General features: G+C 37.2%; 2 protein-coding genes across 3 annotated transcripts in view; both read left to right on the forward strand.

Annotated features, from left to right (window-relative positions):
* Window positions 1-7,017, forward strand: part of pip5k1ca (phosphatidylinositol-4-phosphate 5-kinase, type I, gamma a) — a 39,907-nt gene extending 32,890 nt beyond the window's left edge. The window contains exons 17-18 of one of the 2 annotated variants that reach the window (XM_052124530.1): window positions 584-673; window positions 4,867-7,017. In XM_052124530.1, coding sequence (XP_051980490.1) covers window positions 584-673; window positions 4,867-4,869 — 93 coding nt within the window. In that variant the 3' untranslated portion in view covers window positions 4,870-7,017. The remainder of the gene's footprint in view (window positions 1-583; window positions 674-4,866) is intronic. The other variant, XM_052124531.1, reaches the window with a different exon arrangement.
* Window positions 7,018-8,575: 1,558 nt separating this feature from the next.
* On the forward strand, window positions 8,576-19,058 carry LOC127641121 (heterogeneous nuclear ribonucleoprotein M-like). The gene is given in 17 exon segments (XM_052123896.1): window positions 8,576-8,812; window positions 10,565-10,743; window positions 12,765-12,817; window positions 13,414-13,421; window positions 13,519-13,612; window positions 14,131-14,194; window positions 14,197-14,399; window positions 14,614-14,767; window positions 14,873-14,922; window positions 15,020-15,080; window positions 15,428-15,526; window positions 15,641-15,682; window positions 15,975-16,046; window positions 16,135-16,239; window positions 16,909-17,492; window positions 17,572-17,623; window positions 18,669-19,058. Coding segments are annotated over 17 exon segments (2,025 nt in total). The 5' UTR covers window positions 8,576-8,771; the 3' UTR covers window positions 18,833-19,058.
* Window positions 19,059-19,571: the final 513 nt, after the last annotated feature.

Genomic DNA, 19,571 nt, shown 5'->3' on the forward strand with positions numbered 1-19,571 from the left:
ATGGTTTCTACCATCTACTTAGGCTTACAATGCTTTTGGGAAACGCTGCTCAGGTTGCAAATATTTGGCCAATTTGAAATCATCATATTAGCCAGTGACATGTCCACATGGTCAATTAACAGAAATGTTAGTTGCATAATTGTAGGGTAAAATAAGTGTTCATTGAATTTCAGCAGCATCTACTTTTCAGCTGTACTAACAATCACAACAATCTTTTACATCTCTTTGTCACTCAAGTCTTCAAGAATAGTGTTTAGATGGTAACCTTCCTATTGCCCAAGTCTTGCGAGAGTCTTATTTGCTGCTACTAAGTTCAGGGTTAAATTAGGGGTAGTGATTGGGTTAGGGTAAGGTGGAGGGTTTTTTGTGAGACTCCAAACAAACGGTGTATGAATGTCACATGCGACTCTCAGTAGACTTTTTGCAATAAGAGGTTATCATATAGACACGACTGTCCTCTAGCCACTGCATTTCTAATTTTCCATCCTACCCTTTTGTCTACCTCTTTGCACATTTCCAATGGCTGCCTTTGTGTCTCCACCCCATTGTGATGCCCTCTGGTGTCCTGGTTGTGTAACCGCAGCCTCCAGAGGATAGGAGCTGGGTTTATTCTCCCCTGCACTACAGCTCAGAGCCTAAGACTCTGCCAGAGGACGAAGGGGAGAGTGAAACAGTAAGTGTAAATTGTTTCGGCAGTCTTGGTTGTTGTAAAGAGAAACTTCCAGAATGCTGTCAGTATGAAGCCAGATAAATGACAAAAAGATTAGAATTTTGTACATTTGAATTTTAGACGTGGCATTTAACAAAATATAATTTTCCATGGCGTATTTTATAGTTTTAAATTGAAATTTTGTACTTTTGAATTCTAGACATGTGGCACTTAAAAATATTTAACTGTTTTTGTAGCATATTTTGTAGAGTTGTATTTTTAAAAGCAGATCATTTGTATATAAGATTTGTATCTCATATTTATATAGATTATATAAATACAGATAAATACAGAATTTAGGGCAGAGGTCAAGCTTCCGGGTTCCACAGGGAAAATCACAGATCAGTGAAGTTGGCACCCCAATAAATCATTACCAAACTATAGCATTTGTTTGTTCTGCCTTTGTGCTTATTTGTGCAGCAAAATATTCGTTTTGTGCCGTTAAAATAAATATTGTATCTGTCTTGTATCGCCAGTTAAAACAATGTTTAGAATGTCAAATTATGACATAATTTGGGCATAAATTGTTAGTAGCCTTGTGATATTATCAGTCATGATATCGAGTTTTATAATAATCGAATAAAACAAAATGAGTACTAATTTAATTTCACATTAATATGTGTCAGTAATGGGTGTTCTATGATCTGTTCTCAAAGTCTCCTTTTGTCACAATGATAGAATGATGCACAGTGCAAATCAGATTAACACCTGCCTTTTTCATTTTTATTCATTTACTCTTGTAGTTTCGGATTCTGAAATTACTTTCAGGCTTGATAAATCACTTTGCGGGTGCAATTTGATTAATGTCAGGGAAACATGCAAAAATTGCTAAGACGTGCTATTTTGCGCATCTGAAAGATGCAATCTTTAAAATACTATGTTAGTAGATTAGGGCTGACCTTTTTTCAGCATAGGCCTACTATCAAGATTGCACGTTTTTATAAACGCAAACCTTTAGTTAATCGTGGCCTTAATTTTTCACACCATCGAACTCCAAATGTAACTACGAAAATGGTGTGTGTTTGTACTGCAAATTATAGTTTGTTTATATGCTATATGTGATATTGCTGAACAAAGTAGCCTATATAGTTATTGTTATATAGACTAATTACTCAGAAGTTTTTTCGCAAGTAAACAGCTACAGTATTCAGCTCTGAATTTGCTTTTATTCATTTCTGTTTTGCTAGAACCTTGCGTTGATGGTGTTTGTATAATTTTATAGGCCTAAATGGCAGCTAATGTTTATGTTTGTTTGAAATTTCAGCGCAATGTTTAAAAAATGTTTAGGAGCCGTTTACAAGCGGGAATAGCCTACGTTGTTGTGCTAAAATTAGACGCAGCACCACGAAAGAGCTAAATTTGTAAACGTTTAGGTACTTTTTAACCTGACATGCCATCTAAAACCGCGAAAAAGCCCTCAAAGACGTTTGTATAGCACACATTTACATCGAAAAACAATTATAACAGTGCAGACAGACACAAACATTGGTTCAATATGAACGGCCCCTCATTGTAAGACTAGAACAGTGCATGAACATGCCGTTTGTTATTCTACATCATTGAATTAAAATAAGCCGACCTCATTTATTATTGGCCAAGGCTTAATCGTTTATCCCATCCAAATCCAGATAAACCAACTGCAAATGTTTTTGTTTTTCTATGGCGGGGAGATAGAGTCAATGTTTCTTTTAATGGCACAAATCGAGTACAAACAAACGGCACCGATTTGGACGACATGGGATGGAGAGCCTAGGCGGAAATTGCGGGGGAGTCAGGACCCCCACTATCTCTGAGGGTTGTCCCCTCCTAAAATATCATTAAAATATGTGTATTGTAAATAATATAATGATATATTCTTAAAATAATTGTTTAAGAAATAAAATAAAACATATCCAAACGGGGCAACAACAAAAAAAACCTTGTTGTCCCCTTCAAAAATTGCTCTTCAGAATTGTTATGATTATTGCCCCCCAACATTTTGATGAAATTTTTGCCCCTGATGGAGAGTGACATCACACAGCCAAAACAATCATGTCTAATATCTGTCTAACACCAAACAAGCACAAACTTTTGCTGCACAAATCAGCACAAACGAGTGCTATAGTTTTGGTAATGATTTATTGGGGTTCCAATTTCACACGGAGGTCAGAAACCTGTTGCAGCTCTGTGATTGGCCAAAATGCTCTGTTCGACTAATGAATAACATTATGTATTTCTCTGGTGTTCCTGTTGTACTGATGACCACATGTATGACAACATAGTAGTGTATATGGGTGTTTTGGGGCATTAGGTACGTTTTTACAGCTGCATTGTTGAATTCTTGATTCTGATTGGTTTGCAAATTGAGGCTTGAGCTTTGTCTAAGATACTTAAGGATTGCTTGAAATTGATTTATGAATACAGCTATTCTGACATATTTACTATTAAAACAGGAAGTTTGGGTGGGACATATCAAAGGGCTCATCCCAATTTTAGAATTTTTTTAAATAGTCATTAGGCTTTATTTTACATTACAGCCTTGAACCATTAGTTGCCACTTGATATTGCTAGTCGCTTGCAAGTGGTATTAGAGAGCATTTTATTGGACAAATATTTTGATATGCCCCTGAGTGCAGGACGAGTCATCAATATTTTTAACATGTCTGTACATTTTGAATATGTATGTCTGTTAAAAGATAATTTTGTCAACTTTTGAGTACACTAGCATATAGATGGCCTTAAAGCTAATAGACATGAATTAAAACTCACAAACTACTATTTTGATTTGATGGGGTCCCTGATAAGAAGGGCAGTTTCTTACCATGTACAGGTGTAAATTATCTTTTTTTTTTTTTTTTTAAAGAAATATAATACATTTTCCTTCTACCCTAAAGTAATAACAATAAAACGTTGCACTTCTTTTGGGATTTTATGGTTTTTAGATCTTATTTACAAATACATTTCTCGATTTTACCATTCATTTGTATGTGCACCTTCCATTTTCCTTCACTTCTAGAAGTTAAAACATGAAGAAAATAAGAGAATTTATCATGTATTGTGGGCAGATTGCTGCCATCTGGTGAAAAAAGGAAAATAACATGACTTGAAACTCATGTTATGACAATAATAGCCAGTAGATGGCGGCAGTGTTTTATGCAGCCACTTACTGTGTAGTAATTCTAAATTATATCACAAGTTATGCATTTGAATATATACTTAGAAATTGTCAAACTATTATTTGTCTCAGTTTTTTTAAACTGTTTTTTAAATGTCAGTTTTTGCAATAATGTCACATTATGTTTACAGTCAAACCTGACCTGGTGTTACAGAGAGAAGACACAGATTAATCATTTTGTTACCAATAATTTATTTCTAGCATAAAAATGTTATAGCTTAAAGGAATAGTCTGTGTTCAATACAAGTTAAGCTCAATTGACAGCATTTGTGGTATAATACTGATTACCACAAAAATACATTTAAACTCATTCATCCTTTTTAAAAATAAATAAATAAAAGCAAATATAGAGGTAACAGTGAGACACTTACAATGGAAGTGAATGGGGCCATTTTTGGAGGGTTTAAAGGCAGAAATGTGAAGCTTATAATTTTATGTATGTTTTAACTTACATTAATTCTTCTGTTAAAACATTTGTTAAACACATTTTTTTTCCGTCATTTAAGGTTTTTAGGGTTTATTGACATTATGTTGTCATGGCAATGATGTTAAATTGGCTGTAACTTTACACAGAAAAGTTCAGTAAGCGATTTAATCACATTAAAATCATGTTTTCATCGGACTGAAAATGTATAAAACAGAAGATTTAGATTTTGTTCTTTGTTCTCAGTGTGTGTATGAGTGTGTGTGTGCGTGCATGCATGTGCACGTATTGTGTTCTGTCTTCTAGCTGTGTTAGTCTCACCCATTTATTTCTGTGTGTGTGTGTGTTATGGTAGTACCCCCTCATTAATGTGTGTGTTCTGCATTGTGGCTGATTTGTAGATTATATTTGACAAATTTCTAAATTGCTCTGTGTTTTAGTCTTTCCCATTCATTTCCTATGATTGTTGAATTACAGATGTGCATTTTATAGAGCTATTACGCCGTATTATTCAAGTATGTATGCGTCATTTAAACTTAAACCTCAGTATCACAAACATTTCCAACATTTTTCCAACAGTAATCAGACCTCAGCAGAGAACAGAGAGCAGAAGCTACGAGGTTTGGACTCTTCAGAAGCATCTTTGGATTTCTTCCGGAAGCTCGACTGGCTGTTTCACACCATGTTTGGGCTGACAACTGCTACCGTTGGATTTATTCCTGTCCTCTGTATTAACTTGAGCTTGATCAGTTTCATTGTTCTGTCACCTTTTCCACAAACAAAACCTAGTAAATAATACCAATGTCCAGACATATTTATAATAATGAATATATTTATTATTAATTATCTTGTTCTCTTTCTTTTTTGTCTTCTTGTTTTATCATTTACATACTGTGAATGTGTTTTCCAGTTCAAGTTAGGAGACTCATGACTTAGAGGCCGTTCACACCGAACGCGTGTTTGTGTCCGTCCACTGTGTTTTTTGTAAACACGCCGTGTCTCAAGCTTAAACTTTTAAAATGCTTCTCGAAACACCTGCTTTCTGTTCAATTGGTTGTGCTACATCTAGCTTCTTCAGCTAATTCGGACTGAACAGCTCCTAAGTGGTCCAAAAGTAGCACGTTATGTCACCTGCATTAAATAGAAAGGTTTTTTTTAAAACGTTGCTTCGTTGAACTACTATGATTTATATTGCACATCAGAACTTTCTTTACCAGGCAGGATTGTTCCTTTCCTCGCATTATTGCAAATGACCAACATTTCATTTGAATAGCTTCCGTTTCTGTTGCAGTCAGAAATGGACGTTGATTTGTTTTTATTGATTCTGCTTCAGCAGAAACCCTTCATACAGCAATAGTGAAACATTTAATGTTCGGTTTACACTCTCCAACGTTTCAGATTTATGAAAGTGCAAAGTTAAATTGTAATTGATGTGTTGGATTTTCATGAAAATAATTGATATTTGATTTTATGGTGTTTTGTACAACCATAGTTTACAGAGAGAGCTTTTATTACAGTTTTAAAAGAGAAGTTAAACTACAAGATGGGACCAAACCTATTGTGTAGGAGGCCAAATAGTTAAAACAATATCTTGTATCACAATCATTTAACTATCAGAGATGTTACATTCATATATGAGAGGTTATAAGTGCAAGTTAAAACAATTGTAAATCCATATGTATAGATTTATGTGTGCATATGCATTTGAGTGGGTTTGTGGTTTCAAGTAAGCGAGCGTATAATTTCACAATGGAAGTGTGCCGCACTGATCCATATAATGTGCAAGTGACCAGTTGCTATTGATTGCTGTTGTATCTTGAATTAAGGGACTACTGCTGCAATATTTGTAAAGTGTAGCACACGCATATTTTGACTGCCTTAATTTTTCTTTTTTGCCAACCTAAACCCTGTTGTGGTTCAAATATTCAATGTTTTTTTTTTCTGATTCACCAATGATAGTGTCCTAGATAGATTGTATATAGACCTATAAATATATATATATACATATGAAATGTTATTTAAGGTTTTATTTTTTATTTTGCATAAGTAACTTATGAAAGGTGTCCAAGGTCTACATTCTTCCAGAGTTAAGGACATGCAACAACTTGTGTTAAGTCTAGGCTGTTTTTTGTATTGTGTAAACATTACGGTTTGGATCTATATAGATCTATAAAGTCTTAGACATGCAACTGTATTGAACGCTTACTCTTCCAACAGTTGAGCTGTGTGTGTGTGTATGGTCAAAAAGATTTGTGCCCCTCAATGAGACCCTCAATTGCAAAAGAGCATGACAATGTGAAAATGTCTGTTAACATTGATGTAAAGCATATCCATTTATCTTTGCAATAAGATCACAAAAGATGGACTGATGTGTGCGTGTATATAGTATGTTCAAACCCCTAAAATAAATATCAATACATCTCTTTGAAACTCTGGCTTGTTTCAAAGTGTTATTTTCCCGAGTCAGATTTTCCTGACAAATGGTGGTTGCAAATAAACCTCAACTGTGACAAAAATGTAACAAACATGAAAAACTGGAATAAAACGGATTCTTTTAATGGCTTCAAAACTGATTAATACTAGTAACCATTTATTTTTGTTTTATTGTTGATACAGTATATTTTACCATTTATCAAACATGAAAAGCCAACAACATAGCATTATCACTGAAGCTTTCCCAAACTTTGAAGCAATTTAACCAATTTCTGCACAAACTTATTCACCGTTTCGAAGGGCTTAAAACACAGCATATCAAGGACTTCTGCTGGTCAGGTGTGTGAATGCAATGGGGAAACTTTTATAAAATGTACTTTTTCTTACAAATATGAACACTATATTGTTGATTTGTTCCAGTTACTTTATATTTAAAATGTACATGCATTTACAAAGAATATTATTTGCTACAATATATGGGTTGTGGGGCAGCATTAATGCCATAGTGCCCAACTTAACATTTAACATAAGTTCAGAAACCCCATTATAAAAACCCATAGGAAATTCCAGAGGGAACCCATGAGAATTAGACTTCTGGGTTTTTGGATTACAAGACGAAAGGCTCGATTCAGGAATGGCTAAATTGCTTGCAGCACCATTAATGATATGTAATCAATAACAAGTAACTATAATCTGATTACAGGTATTTTAGAATATTATTTTATTACCAATTGTGCATTAATAAAGACATTAAGATGCTACATACTTTGACACATTTCACACCTTTCTTATTTTTCAAGTTCAGAATTGTTTCAAGTATTAAGACTTCTGTTATAAAGATAATGCATATCATAGTTAAATAAACTGAACAAGTCAAACAAAGTTGAAATTGACATAATATGCCTAATTTCAACTTTGTTTTGACGTTTGTTTGGTTTCTTTTACTATGATATAGCAGAAGTTGGACCAAAAACACATGGAGTAAGGACAACTCCAAAATAAATGAGAAATTGTTTGTAGATGCAGTCCACAGAATGCACAAGAAACATCAATATCACAGTTACATTTACTTTCTATATAGTTACAGGGATAATATTTATGAATAATCTTAAAGGAAATTTCTCTAGTTTTGTAATTAGATATTTTTGGGGTAAATTCCTAATTTTCTTCCATATAAGACCATCAACTCAACTATTCCCGAAGGTTAACACAGCTGGATTAAGTAAATGTTCTTTAATTTGCGCTGACTTCTTTTTTTTTTTTAGATGAGAGAGAAAAAAAATAGGCTACAGCTACTTCAGGAACAATAATACCATCCATCCATCCATCCATCGTCAACCGCTTATCCTGTGTACAGGGTCGCGGGGGGCTGGAGCCTATCCCAGCTAACATTAGGCGAAAGGAGGGGGACACTCTGGACAGGTCGCCAGTCCATCGCAGGGCCACACATAGACAGACATACACTCACACTCACCTCCACATCCACATCCACACCTAGGGCAATTTTTTTGGAGACACCAATTAACCTAGCCTGCATGTCTTTTGGATGGTGGGAGGAAGCCGGAGTACCCGGAGAGAACCCACGCAGACACGGGGAGAACATGCAAACTCCACAATAATACCAGATACATAAAAATAAAAAAGTTATTAAACAATTAGGATACAGGAGAATATTCCACAAACATAAGCAAGGACATAAGAATTGTAAAAAAAAAAAAAAAAAAGAAGAAGAAATAAAATAAAAATGTAACTGCTCTTCTTTGTCTGTGTTTTAAACTGGAATGCGTCATTTCCGTTCCTACCCTCTCGTCTATAAATTACGTCGCTCCTAGTGAGTGCCGCCATTTCACCCGGCGTTGCAGACACGCAGTAATTACACATCTTCAGCAGCGGGAACATTTCCACAAACAAAACAAAGACACGGCTGAGGGGCGGCCCTCGTTATTTTTCGACGTTAAACTTGTTTTTATCTTTCTCTTGATCGAGTCAGACGACTGGTTTAGAGCAGTTTGATTTAAAAATTAAGAAAACGACGACCATCTGAAAGCAAAATGTCGACGCCAGAGGCTGCGCCAGAGAAACAAGGCCAAGGGTAAAGAGACATGCCGTTTTCACCTATTCACGTTTTCATGTGTATAAATATTAGATGCATGTATAGAATAGTTATGTTTTGTACAAAAGTGTGTATTATGTGGTAATGGTTTGCTTTTATTAAGAATATTTATTGTCGATGGAAGAAGTCGTTTTGGTAGATGAAGGCTGTAACAAAGACTCGAGGGGCTCACGACGAGGAAATTATCTGAACAATAAATTCATTCCATGTGTTTTATATGCACCAAATAAGACCAGATATAATCCCCTTTTTACTAACTACCATGTGAATAGATTAAATGAATATTTCAGATTCAATTCAAGTTAGAATTGAGTAAAAAAAATTACATTGTGTTACATTGCAGTACAAGGGAAATTAATGTGGACAATCATTTATGTTCAAATTCTGTATAAAAATATAGCCACAAGACATGCTTAAACAAAATGTGATGCTGTTAATATGGAAAGAATTGCTTGCTTTAATTTTCTGTGTAAAGTTATATAACATTTTACAACTTTGTTGCATTATGTAAAAACTGATTTTAACAACTTAACAGCTCAAATAATGCATGGCTTTAACAGAAGAATTAATGTCCGTTCTTTTATAAAATTATAAGCTTTGCATTTCTGCCTTTTTAAACCCTCAAAACATTGGCCCTATTGGCTTCCACTGTTAGTGCTTCACCTAGCAGCTTTCCACTATTGGGCCAGTGCGAGACAGTGCTATCAACTGGCCAGAGGCCGCAAGACCAATGTAAATCTGTGTTTCCACCATAGGGCCAATAGCCCTGCAGCCTTGCCCTAAATCCCATGCTTAATACACCGTCCTGGTGCCAATGTCATAAACCCCGCCCATTTCACAAGCAAGTGGGGAAACTCAAGTGGCGTCATGTTTAGACCCCGTTCCAACCTGGTATAAAGATGCGGTTCAGTGATCTGATCACGTGTTCAGCACTAAAGCGGTTTAAGTGTGGTCTAAGGCTATGTTCAGACTGCAGGTAAATCAGATCTTTTTCAGGCAGACTGTCTGCACTATTAATTGCAAGTGATCGACTCCGATATTTGTATGTTTAGACATAAACAACCTATCTGCTTGGGTTGCTTTGGTAACAACTTGGGCGTACCCATTTGACGATGCTTTCCGAACCGATGCGGTGGAAAATGGAGGCGCATCTCGCTCTGTCCTGTCGTGGTGCAGAACCCCTCTGTCACACAATAAAAACTCTGCGACGGGGGAGACTGGTAAATATTGTGATGTTCTGTGCTGCTGTTACCGATTTTTGCCGTCATCGTTGTGTTGTGTTGAGTGACGCAAAAGGCCCTTTGAATCCGAATTTTCACTTTTTCCAAACCGATGCGGTGGAAAATGGAGGTGCGTCTCGCTCTCCAAATAAGTGCTCTGTCCGGTTACTCTAATTTCATTAGGAGTATAACAAAAAAGTTAGTGCACCTTTTAATTATGTTGATTTGAAAGTCACCGACGTGTGTGTGGAATGTTAAGGACCTTGTATTTACAGCTTGATAATGTCTGCGGTAAAGATTGTTGCACCAGACATGTAGCTTGCTCTAATAGCAAAAAGCAACTAATAAAAGAAACTCGACCACATAGCGCAACCAACACAAAGCAGATGCGTTAACTCGCGCTCCCTCCACTGACTGTGTCACGCTTTGAGCAGTGGTAAACAAGCTAAAATGTTGGTGTAGGAACAACCCACCCTCACGTCTAATTTGCATGTTTCCCCAAATTTTTTAGAAATGCGGTGACCAACGGCAAGTCCAACCAAGAGAGCAGGAAGGAGAGACCCTCAAAACGTGGTGGTGGTGGACGGTTCGAGCCCTACGGAAACCCCAACAAGAGATACCGTGTGTTTGTTAGCAACATTCCATATGATGTTAAATGGCAAACACTGAAAGATCTCATGAAGGAAAAAGGTAAGATTTCGTGCAGCTTGGTACCTTGTCCTTGGTTAGGTTGGATTGGCCCTCTTTTGTAGTTAAGGCTTATTTTGAAGGTGGTCAAGAGGATGAATATCCCATCATGGGGAGTGGTCTGGGGGGGGGTTGTGTTTTGAGAGGCTGTTGTGATGTAAGATCAATTATTCAAGATCGGTAATGTTGTTGTGCCCAAAGGCCCAATAAAGCTCTTTGAAAAGAAGTTATTGGACTTTTTAAAGTTATGTGCAAATAGCACATGCCTTTTTCAGATTTCTTTAGAACCTGAGTATGATTTAGTACATAAATAATATGAATGGATTCAGTATTATGTATTGGTCTCTGGCTTTTGGAACAGTGTTTAGTTTTCTCCCTAAACTTGGTGGGTTAGAATGTTAGAAGAAATCCTAAATGGTCACATACAGGCCCAGGATATTCCTAATCCATCACAAGATTATGTTTGGGTTCTATAGTGCCCTCTTCATCTAAAGGCTTCGTGCCTGATTTAAGCATGGGCCAGTCGTTTCATGTGGAATTTGTTGCCTGTAGAATTAAATTGCATTTTCTTTTTTAGGTTTGCCAGAGTGAATGTTGTTGCTGCTGATCTTCATTATTGTGCCCTTAAATGGAAGTGTGATAGATTTCTTGGGGTACAGGTCTACAGAGTAAAGCAGCTTCTTAAGGTGGTCCTTGATTTAGCTAATAGTCGATTGAACAGGCGAACTTGCTGGAGAAACAAAGGGTGGCTTTAAAGGTAGTATTCGAAAAACTTAAGTGTTAACTGACCAGACCTTGAATGGGTTTGCAGTCTCAACAGATGCAAAGTCTGCATCTAGTTCCACTGTATTCTTGAATGTCCATTTGTTGGTGCTGGTCTGGCTAATTAATATTAAAATTTAAGTGTTTATTTGGGTAGCCAAGTTGACTCCATGTGAATGAGGACACTGTAATTTCGAACTATATTTTTCTAGTCTTCGCTTTTTTGCAATAAAAAAAGGCATTTGGTTTAGGTGTGTCGAGTGTGTTTTGGGAGTAGAAGACATGTCAACCTTACAAGGTAAGTAGGGCCCTATGAAATCCGATTTACTTTTTCCTAAATGTCATTTTATATATTCTCAAATGCTTTTTGTTTAGATTTATCAAAATAGTCTTGTCAAGTGAATAACTTTAATTAAAAGAGAATATTACGTGTATAACAAAACATTGTAGTTCTTTTTGGTTAAAGTGCTGTACAAGGCGTTTCATTATATATGAAAAAGATTTGAAATAAATCTGAATTCCTGCGGCACAAGTCTTTTTTACTGATCCAATATTCTGTACACTTGTTTGTGTAATATTGTTTAAATATAATCTTAATAATAAATGTAAAAACTCTATTATATTAGTAGCAGTAATATTGCTACAACATTGAATATTAAAATTGTCTTGAATTAGTAATGTATATGTGCGGTGATGTCTTAAATTTCACGCACCCAGTGTAATCAAGCTTTTAGTTTTTCTCCAAACTGAACGTGCACCTTTGCCGTTTAATAATCACACTTTGCCATGTTGCGATTTTATTTTTATGTCGCCGTCCTTTTATTTCAACCAAAATTGTGTAATTGTGAAAGTCTTACACTTTTTTTTTTTTTCCCCCCATTTTTTTTATTTATGGCTCAATTCTTTCTTGGAATTCATAGGGCCCTAGATAAGGCATTTTGTCAACTTCATTTGGAGGTCCAATAAAGGCCTAGTTGACGATCAATCTAATTTCAATGGCTTCTGAGGTCGTAAATCTTTTGGTCAGTCTTGGATGTTGAGGTTTCCAGCAAGGACAGCTTAAGAAGTTTTACTTTTTTTAAATGTTCAAAGCTAGCTTGCTTGTAGACCTGTACCAGAATTTGTGCTGCTGAGGTGCTGGGAGTGGCTCTGGACTAGCCGGCAGAGCTCACTGTCACCGTGCCGTTTGTGTCTGCTCTAAACCCCAATTGTTCTCTCGGCTTCTCTCCCTTGGTGTGTGTCATCTGGAATCTGATTTGTAGTGGGTGAGGTAACGTACGTGGAACACTTAATGGACGCAGAAGGCAAATCAAGGGTAAGTGCAAAGAGACGAACCTCCATTTGTCCGCTTGAGTTTTTACATTTACTCTGCATATAATGTGGGATATTCAGGACTGGGTTGAAAGTTCAAAATGTGTCGTCTTGGGTGGCTTTCGAACAAAAATGGACGCCGACTGTGGTTCTGAGTCCCAGTTATATAGTAATTCTGGTTTTTGAGGGTTCAGTCCCTTAAAGGTAGCATTTGAGCTGCTTTTCCCAAGCATATTGAGTGGTGTTCAGTAACTATACAGGATAACATGGCATCAATGATTTGTTGAAGTGATAGTTTCACACGTTCTAGTGGGGCATTGGAACAATAGAACTTGATTTGCGTAATTGGAACTGAAGGCCGGTTTGTGCATTCTGATCATCAATTAATCGTGTTCAGCCATTTGAGTTTGAGTCAAACTCAGATTGAACTTTAAGAGATGTAATTGTATTGCAGTAAGAGAACACCACACAGAATTGTTTTAATGTATATTGAGTATTCTTTGTGTTTCTATGTCACGCAATGTTTTGTGGATTTTGTCTAATTGTCTTTTGCTTCCGTTTTGTACTTTTTGTTCTGGCTGGACATCTGAATGATCAAAGGGTTGTGCGTAAGTATCCAAATCAATAATTTTTCATCTCTTTTTAAAGGGATTTCTCATTTGTGCTATACAACAATTTTGATAATGTTTTTTTTTAAATCTAAAGGGTGGTTGAGTTCAGAACTGAAGAACTAATGAAAAAAGCTGTAGAGAAAGTCAACAAACACGTCATGAATGGACGCCCTCTAAAGGTTAAGGAGGTAAGTGTTAATGTGTTTAAGTGAATAATATTTTGATTGTTTGGGCTGTCTGGTGTAGCTGAAAAGTTTTAGGCTTTTGGAAAAAATAAATGTTTTGATGTTTCATTCATGCTCTTGGGAAAAACTTAAGCCATTTCAGAGCATATCCATTCATATTTTTTCTTAATCAGAGGATCCATTTTAACCAATCCAACATTATTGCTAAGTAATAAAAAATTGCATGTTCTCCAGACTGTTTTTCACTAAATTAACTTGAGGTAGAATGTGAGACTTAATAAATTAAGACCTACATTTATTTTTACTACAGCTTGTATATTAATTTTTTTTGATGCTAGCCTAGTTGTGTGGCATTTAGAAAATTAATGCCAAACTAGAACAGCATAAAATTCATCGCAGTGCTTAATTTATGGCCAGCAAAACAATTTTCCATGTGTCGCCCAGCCCTTGTTGTATTACACAGTACTCAAGTCACCTTGAATTTTCAGGCCTGTTATAAACAAATGCTTTTTATCTCTAAGGATCCAGATGGTGTAATTGCCCAGCGTGAAGCTCATCGAGCCCAGGGAGGAGGTGGTGGTGGTGGACCCCAGGCATGGGAGGCATGGGTGGAGGCATGGGAGGTGGCATGGGTGGAGGCATGGGAGGTGGCATGGGTATGGGTCCAGGGCCTGGTGGTCCTCAAATGGTTAGCATTCCTCCTAGCCTCATGAACAACCCCAACATCCCCAACGAAATCATACACGGGCTCCAGGCTGGAAAAATCGGAAGCACTGTTTTTGTGGCAAATGTAAGACTTTAATTCCACTATGCTGCATTTACGGCCGTTCACACTGTTTTTGCGTCCATCTGTGCGGCTACTCTATTGTTTTCCATTGTTTAGACATTAGCTTTTTTCCCAACAATGTTCAGCTTTTTAGTCCAAGAACGTATTTGGTCTTAACGACCTCTTAAGGGTTTTGGAACATGGCTGTTAATGGTTTAAATGGCATCTGTCTTCTCAGCTGGACTACAAAGTTGGATGGAAGAAGCTGAAGGAGGTGTTTGGAATGGCTGGAGTGGTGGTGCGTGCTGATATTCTGGAGGATAAGGATGGAAAAAGCAGAGGCATGGGAACAGTCACATTTGAGATGCCCATTGAAGCTGTTCAAGCAGTCTGTATCCTTCAAAATTAAACAATGTATGTGGAGGTGTGAGTTGAATGTGGTTCTTGTGCATATCTTTAAACTGTATGTAAATGTCGTCTTCCTTAATGGGTGTTAGCCATGTTGAATGGACAGCTCCTCTTCAACAGGGTCATGCATGTCAAACTGGTAAGTAATCACATTCACAAAATTGATTTTGTGAATTTTTTTTTACATCAAGATATAAAAAAAATCCACCTCTTTGCATTGGTCATTGTCTTTCCAGGATGAGAAATCTTTACCCAAAGGTGACTTTGCACCTCCAGAGCGCCCATCAGCGCTTCCTCGTGAGTAGCAACTTAATTCTCAACAATGCAGACTTTCAGAGAGGTAGAAAACCCTTTTTAGTTTTCCCCCCAATTTTTTAATGTTATGCTTGTAATTTTTATAACATTTGACCCATTTTGCCAATCCAAATCGCCTCGGTTTCCAGTTTTTAGAAAATCTGATAATGTATTTTTTAGAAATGCATTTTTGAAAATCATAATGGCAAACAATTTTAGTCCCAATATTGACCGTCTGAACATGTGGATCAGATTTAATCACTTGCAAAATGATGTTGTGGACCTTGGTTCCAAAGATCAGATGTTAACAAAACCAGTAATTCATTAAGCTTTTTCCCAATCCCTTCCAGGTGGTCTGAGCGGCATCGGTCTTGGTCTGGGACCCGGTGGTCAGCCCATTGATGCAACCCAACTCAACCGAGGCGGAATGGGCAACATGGGACCAGGAGGTAAAAGCATGTTGCCCGTTTAATGTTTGATCGTTTCAGCTTGTGCTCAACTCACTCACTCACTCACTGACCGTCATTCCCCTCTCCGTTCATTCATATTTATTTTTTTCATAGGAATGGATGTTATGGGCTTTGGTGGCATGGGTAGAATGGGAGGTATGTTTTTGTAGGACATCAAAGCAGTTTTAATTTTGAAAGCTTGAAGTTTTATGCTGTCCCTCAGTAAAAAAGGATTGCTGATTTAATTGCATGTGGATTGTGTGACTTCATAACTGCAGTTTCCATACAGCATTGTGCGCCTCCATTCTAACTTGTATTCCGCTGTTCTCCAATTACTGCATTACACAATTACACAAGATGTTTTGTATGATGTTAAAGTAATGTTTACGGTAGTTGTTGCATATCTACTATTGTGTGATTTTTATATTTAAATGTTACTGATTCTTAGGGATGGATAACTTTGGAGGTGGAATGAACAACATGGATCGCTTCGGACCCTCTGGAATGGGGAGGATGAATGGTAAATGCATTTACTGAACATTGCTGTTAAGTAAATCTTATTCATTTTTTAATCCAGCAGTAATTTATAAAACTTTTTTGAATTGCAGATATGGATCGTGGTATCGGTGGTGGCTTTGATAGAGAATTCGGTGGCCGTAATGACATGGGAATGTCCCGAAACAACTTCGGAGACTCTTTTGACAGAGGAATGGGTTAGTTATGATTTTAGCGTCGTGCACACCATATAGATTAAATTAACGTGATGTCACACCACAGGCGGCTTTTTCGTAAGTGGATGTGAGCAGCGCTAGTGTTTTAATAGTTTAAGCATTAGGCTATACAATGTTTAAGTTATTATAAAGTTTTTAGTTAAGTTTTTTTTTTTTAGCAAAACAAGTTTTAACTGTTCAGTATGCCGGTGTGATTTAGTCAGACATGTAACTGGTTGATTACACATCCTCAGACATGCAATGTGTCTTAAATGAAACTATTGGTCCTCATACAGAAAATATTTTACTTAAATTTAATATTAATATGCAAACTTAGAAACTGATTCAGTGGAAGTTAAGAATGATCAGCCAGTATACGCTGTGGTGGCGGCAAAATGAGCACCCATTTATCCCATTTGATCAATCTTGTTCATTTACTACCATAGTTTGATCATATTTTGCCTCATGTCTGTCACAGTGGTTACACTTTGGAAATTAAAACTTTTTTTTGTGTGTGTTACTCCTTTGCCCAAACCTCCAGTAGTCTTTTGGACAAACCACTTTTTTTGGTAGCTCAATTTTTACAGCAGTTCTTTTATGCCGTGCCAAAAGCCGTTTGTGCTCTAGCAGAATATTTTTTTTTAGTAATTTATTTATTAATTTGACTACTAGGAAATTCAATGGGAATGGATCGCATGACTGCTGGCATAGACCGGCTCGGTGGTGGCATGGATCGCATGGCAGGTCTAGACCGAATGGGAATGGATCGCATGGATCGTGTGTCTGATCTGGATCGACTGGGCTCTGGTTTCGACCGAATGGGATCTGGTCTTGACCGGCTGGCCCCCAGTATGGATCGGCTGGGTTCAGGCCTCGACCGCATGGGCTCCAGTGTGGACCGCCTCGGCCCTGCTGGGTTTGATCGCTTGGGTCCGTCCAGCTTGGACCGTATGAGTGGTGGAATGGACTTTGCCTCACCTATGGGAATGGATCGGATGAATGCTGGCCTGGATCGGATGGGTTCCAATTTCGACCGCATGGGCTCTGCCGGCATGGACCGCTTCCCCACCTCAGGCCTTGACCGTATGGGTTCCAGCTTAGATCGTATGGGCTCTGGTGGCGTGGGTGGCCAGTTTGACAGACCAGCAGATATGGATCGTGGAAACTTTGGCACTCCTTTTGGTGGTTCTGGACAAGGAGGGCCAGGGGGTGTTGGAGCCAATGCCAGGAAGGGTTGCCAGATCTTTGTCAGAAATGTAAGCACTTAATTACTGCTTTTTGGCACCGATGGAGTCTTAGATTTTTGTTTATAATGTATCATTTTGTCTCTTAAAGCTGCCCTTTGACTTCACCTGGAAAAGTTTGAAGGACACCTTCAACTCATGTGGTGAGAACATTTATTTCAATGTCTATTAAACCCTTAAATTAACGGATAAGCATTTTCAAATGTCTAGTTATGATTGTTTTTGTTCTAATAAGCATTTATATAAGTTAAGTTTAGAACTTTGTTAATCCCTGCGGGGCAGTTAATATAGGGCTACAGCAGTGCTTCACACAATAACTAGATAAGAATACAGCATACCAGATCTCGCACAAAAATAATAAATACAATAATAAGAATTGATCACCATTACATGGTCGAATTGCCACAGGCACAAAGGTAAATTTTATATTGATTTGTAAGGCACCTTAAGAGTTTCATCTCCCATGATGCTTATAAGCCCATATCACCTGTTGCTCATAAAATAGTTAAACTACGTAAAGGTACACCAGTAATTTGAGCATGGTTTGATGGTGGTTTTTGATAGACAGTGAGGAAAACCAACATATGAAAGAGAAACGCAAAATACACTCAAACGAACTATAAAATGCCATATTAAAAACCAAGGGAATGTAAACTTCTGAATAGGATCATATGTGTTTAAAGTCAGTTACTGTTTTGTCTTGTGGAATATATGTGAGGATCTGTTATGTAAAATAGCTTCTAAAGGGCAGTTCTAAATAAAACCAAAAAGCAATATTTATGATCCCTCATTTTTATTAAAGAAATGTGTACATTTCATATAATATGCTGAAGTACACTGTGAATATTGTTTGGCAGCTTGTGGTTTCGAGATAAATCGCAAAATTTCATTCGCTGAAACTAGAGACTTAAATCTTTAGACTTAAACCGGTTTCAATGTAAAAACACACTTTGGTTTCTTACCTGATGTGGTTTTGTTGCTGTTTCTTCCAAAGACTAACTCTGCTTTGATCGTTGCCATGTTTTGCTACATGACATGTGTCGATAGTTTAAGCCTTTACTGACAGCACAGTGTCCTGAACAGAGATCAGCTGGTTTAAATGAATTTAAATTATAGCGACTTCCACTCGTGTGTACGTGGGGTCGCACAAGGTTTTTTAATCTTTTTTTTTTTTTTTTGTCTTTATAGGGATTGTGCAGTATGCAGACATAAAAATGGATAACGGAAAATCCAAGGGATGTGGTGTGGTGCGCTTTGATAACCCGGAGACTGCTGAGAGAGCCTGCCGTACCATGAATGGCTACCGGCTCAATGGGCGAGAGATTGACGTCAGGATTGACAGAAATGCATAATCTTTTGCCTTCCAGATGTGATTCTCTCCATCCCCCTCACTGTGCTTTCCAGTATATTCGTCAGTTACGTATTTGTATAGGTGCAGAATTGTGCACTTTTTAGTTTTTGCTTATGACTTTTAGAGACCAAATTTTTTTTTTCTCCCTTATCCCTACCACTTTTTATTGTAATGCTTTTCAACAAATTGCCTTTGTTAAAGGTTTGGTAATAAATCTCAACGAGAGCCCAAAGCACTGTTGTCATGTGTTCTTTTTCTTTTGTGGCGTCAATTTGAAGAGATTTAGAAATAGGTTGGTGTCTATCGCTGATTTAACCATCACCGAGAGAGGAAAGAAATGCTGATGGAAGCTTTTGATAAGGGACTTCGCTAAATATTGTTAGTTTTCATTCCTTGGAGTAACCGAAAGTGGGAACAAAGTCCCTTTCAATTGTTCCAGAGTGATTTTTTTTTTTTTTTTAAATACTGGTATTATTGGAACAAACCCTTAAACCCTTGGGTCTTCAGAGTACTGGGACCTCATTCCACCCTCTGTAACTCAAAATATTTTTTGGAGTTGTGCCCACACCTCTATAGTATTCCTCAATCTATCTCTTATAAATAGTTTAACAAAAAAAATTCCCAAATTGCTACAGCAGAAATGCTTAATGATTTCGGTACCAAACATGTATGGTCCTTAGAGACACTGAGGTATGTCAGTGTCTTTATTTTTTATGATTTCATATCTAAGTTTATATATA

Source organism: Xyrauchen texanus, chromosome 50, assembly GCF_025860055.1.
Source record: "Xyrauchen texanus isolate HMW12.3.18 chromosome 50, RBS_HiC_50CHRs, whole genome shotgun sequence".
NCBI lineage: Eukaryota > Metazoa > Chordata > Actinopteri > Cypriniformes > Catostomidae > Xyrauchen > Xyrauchen texanus.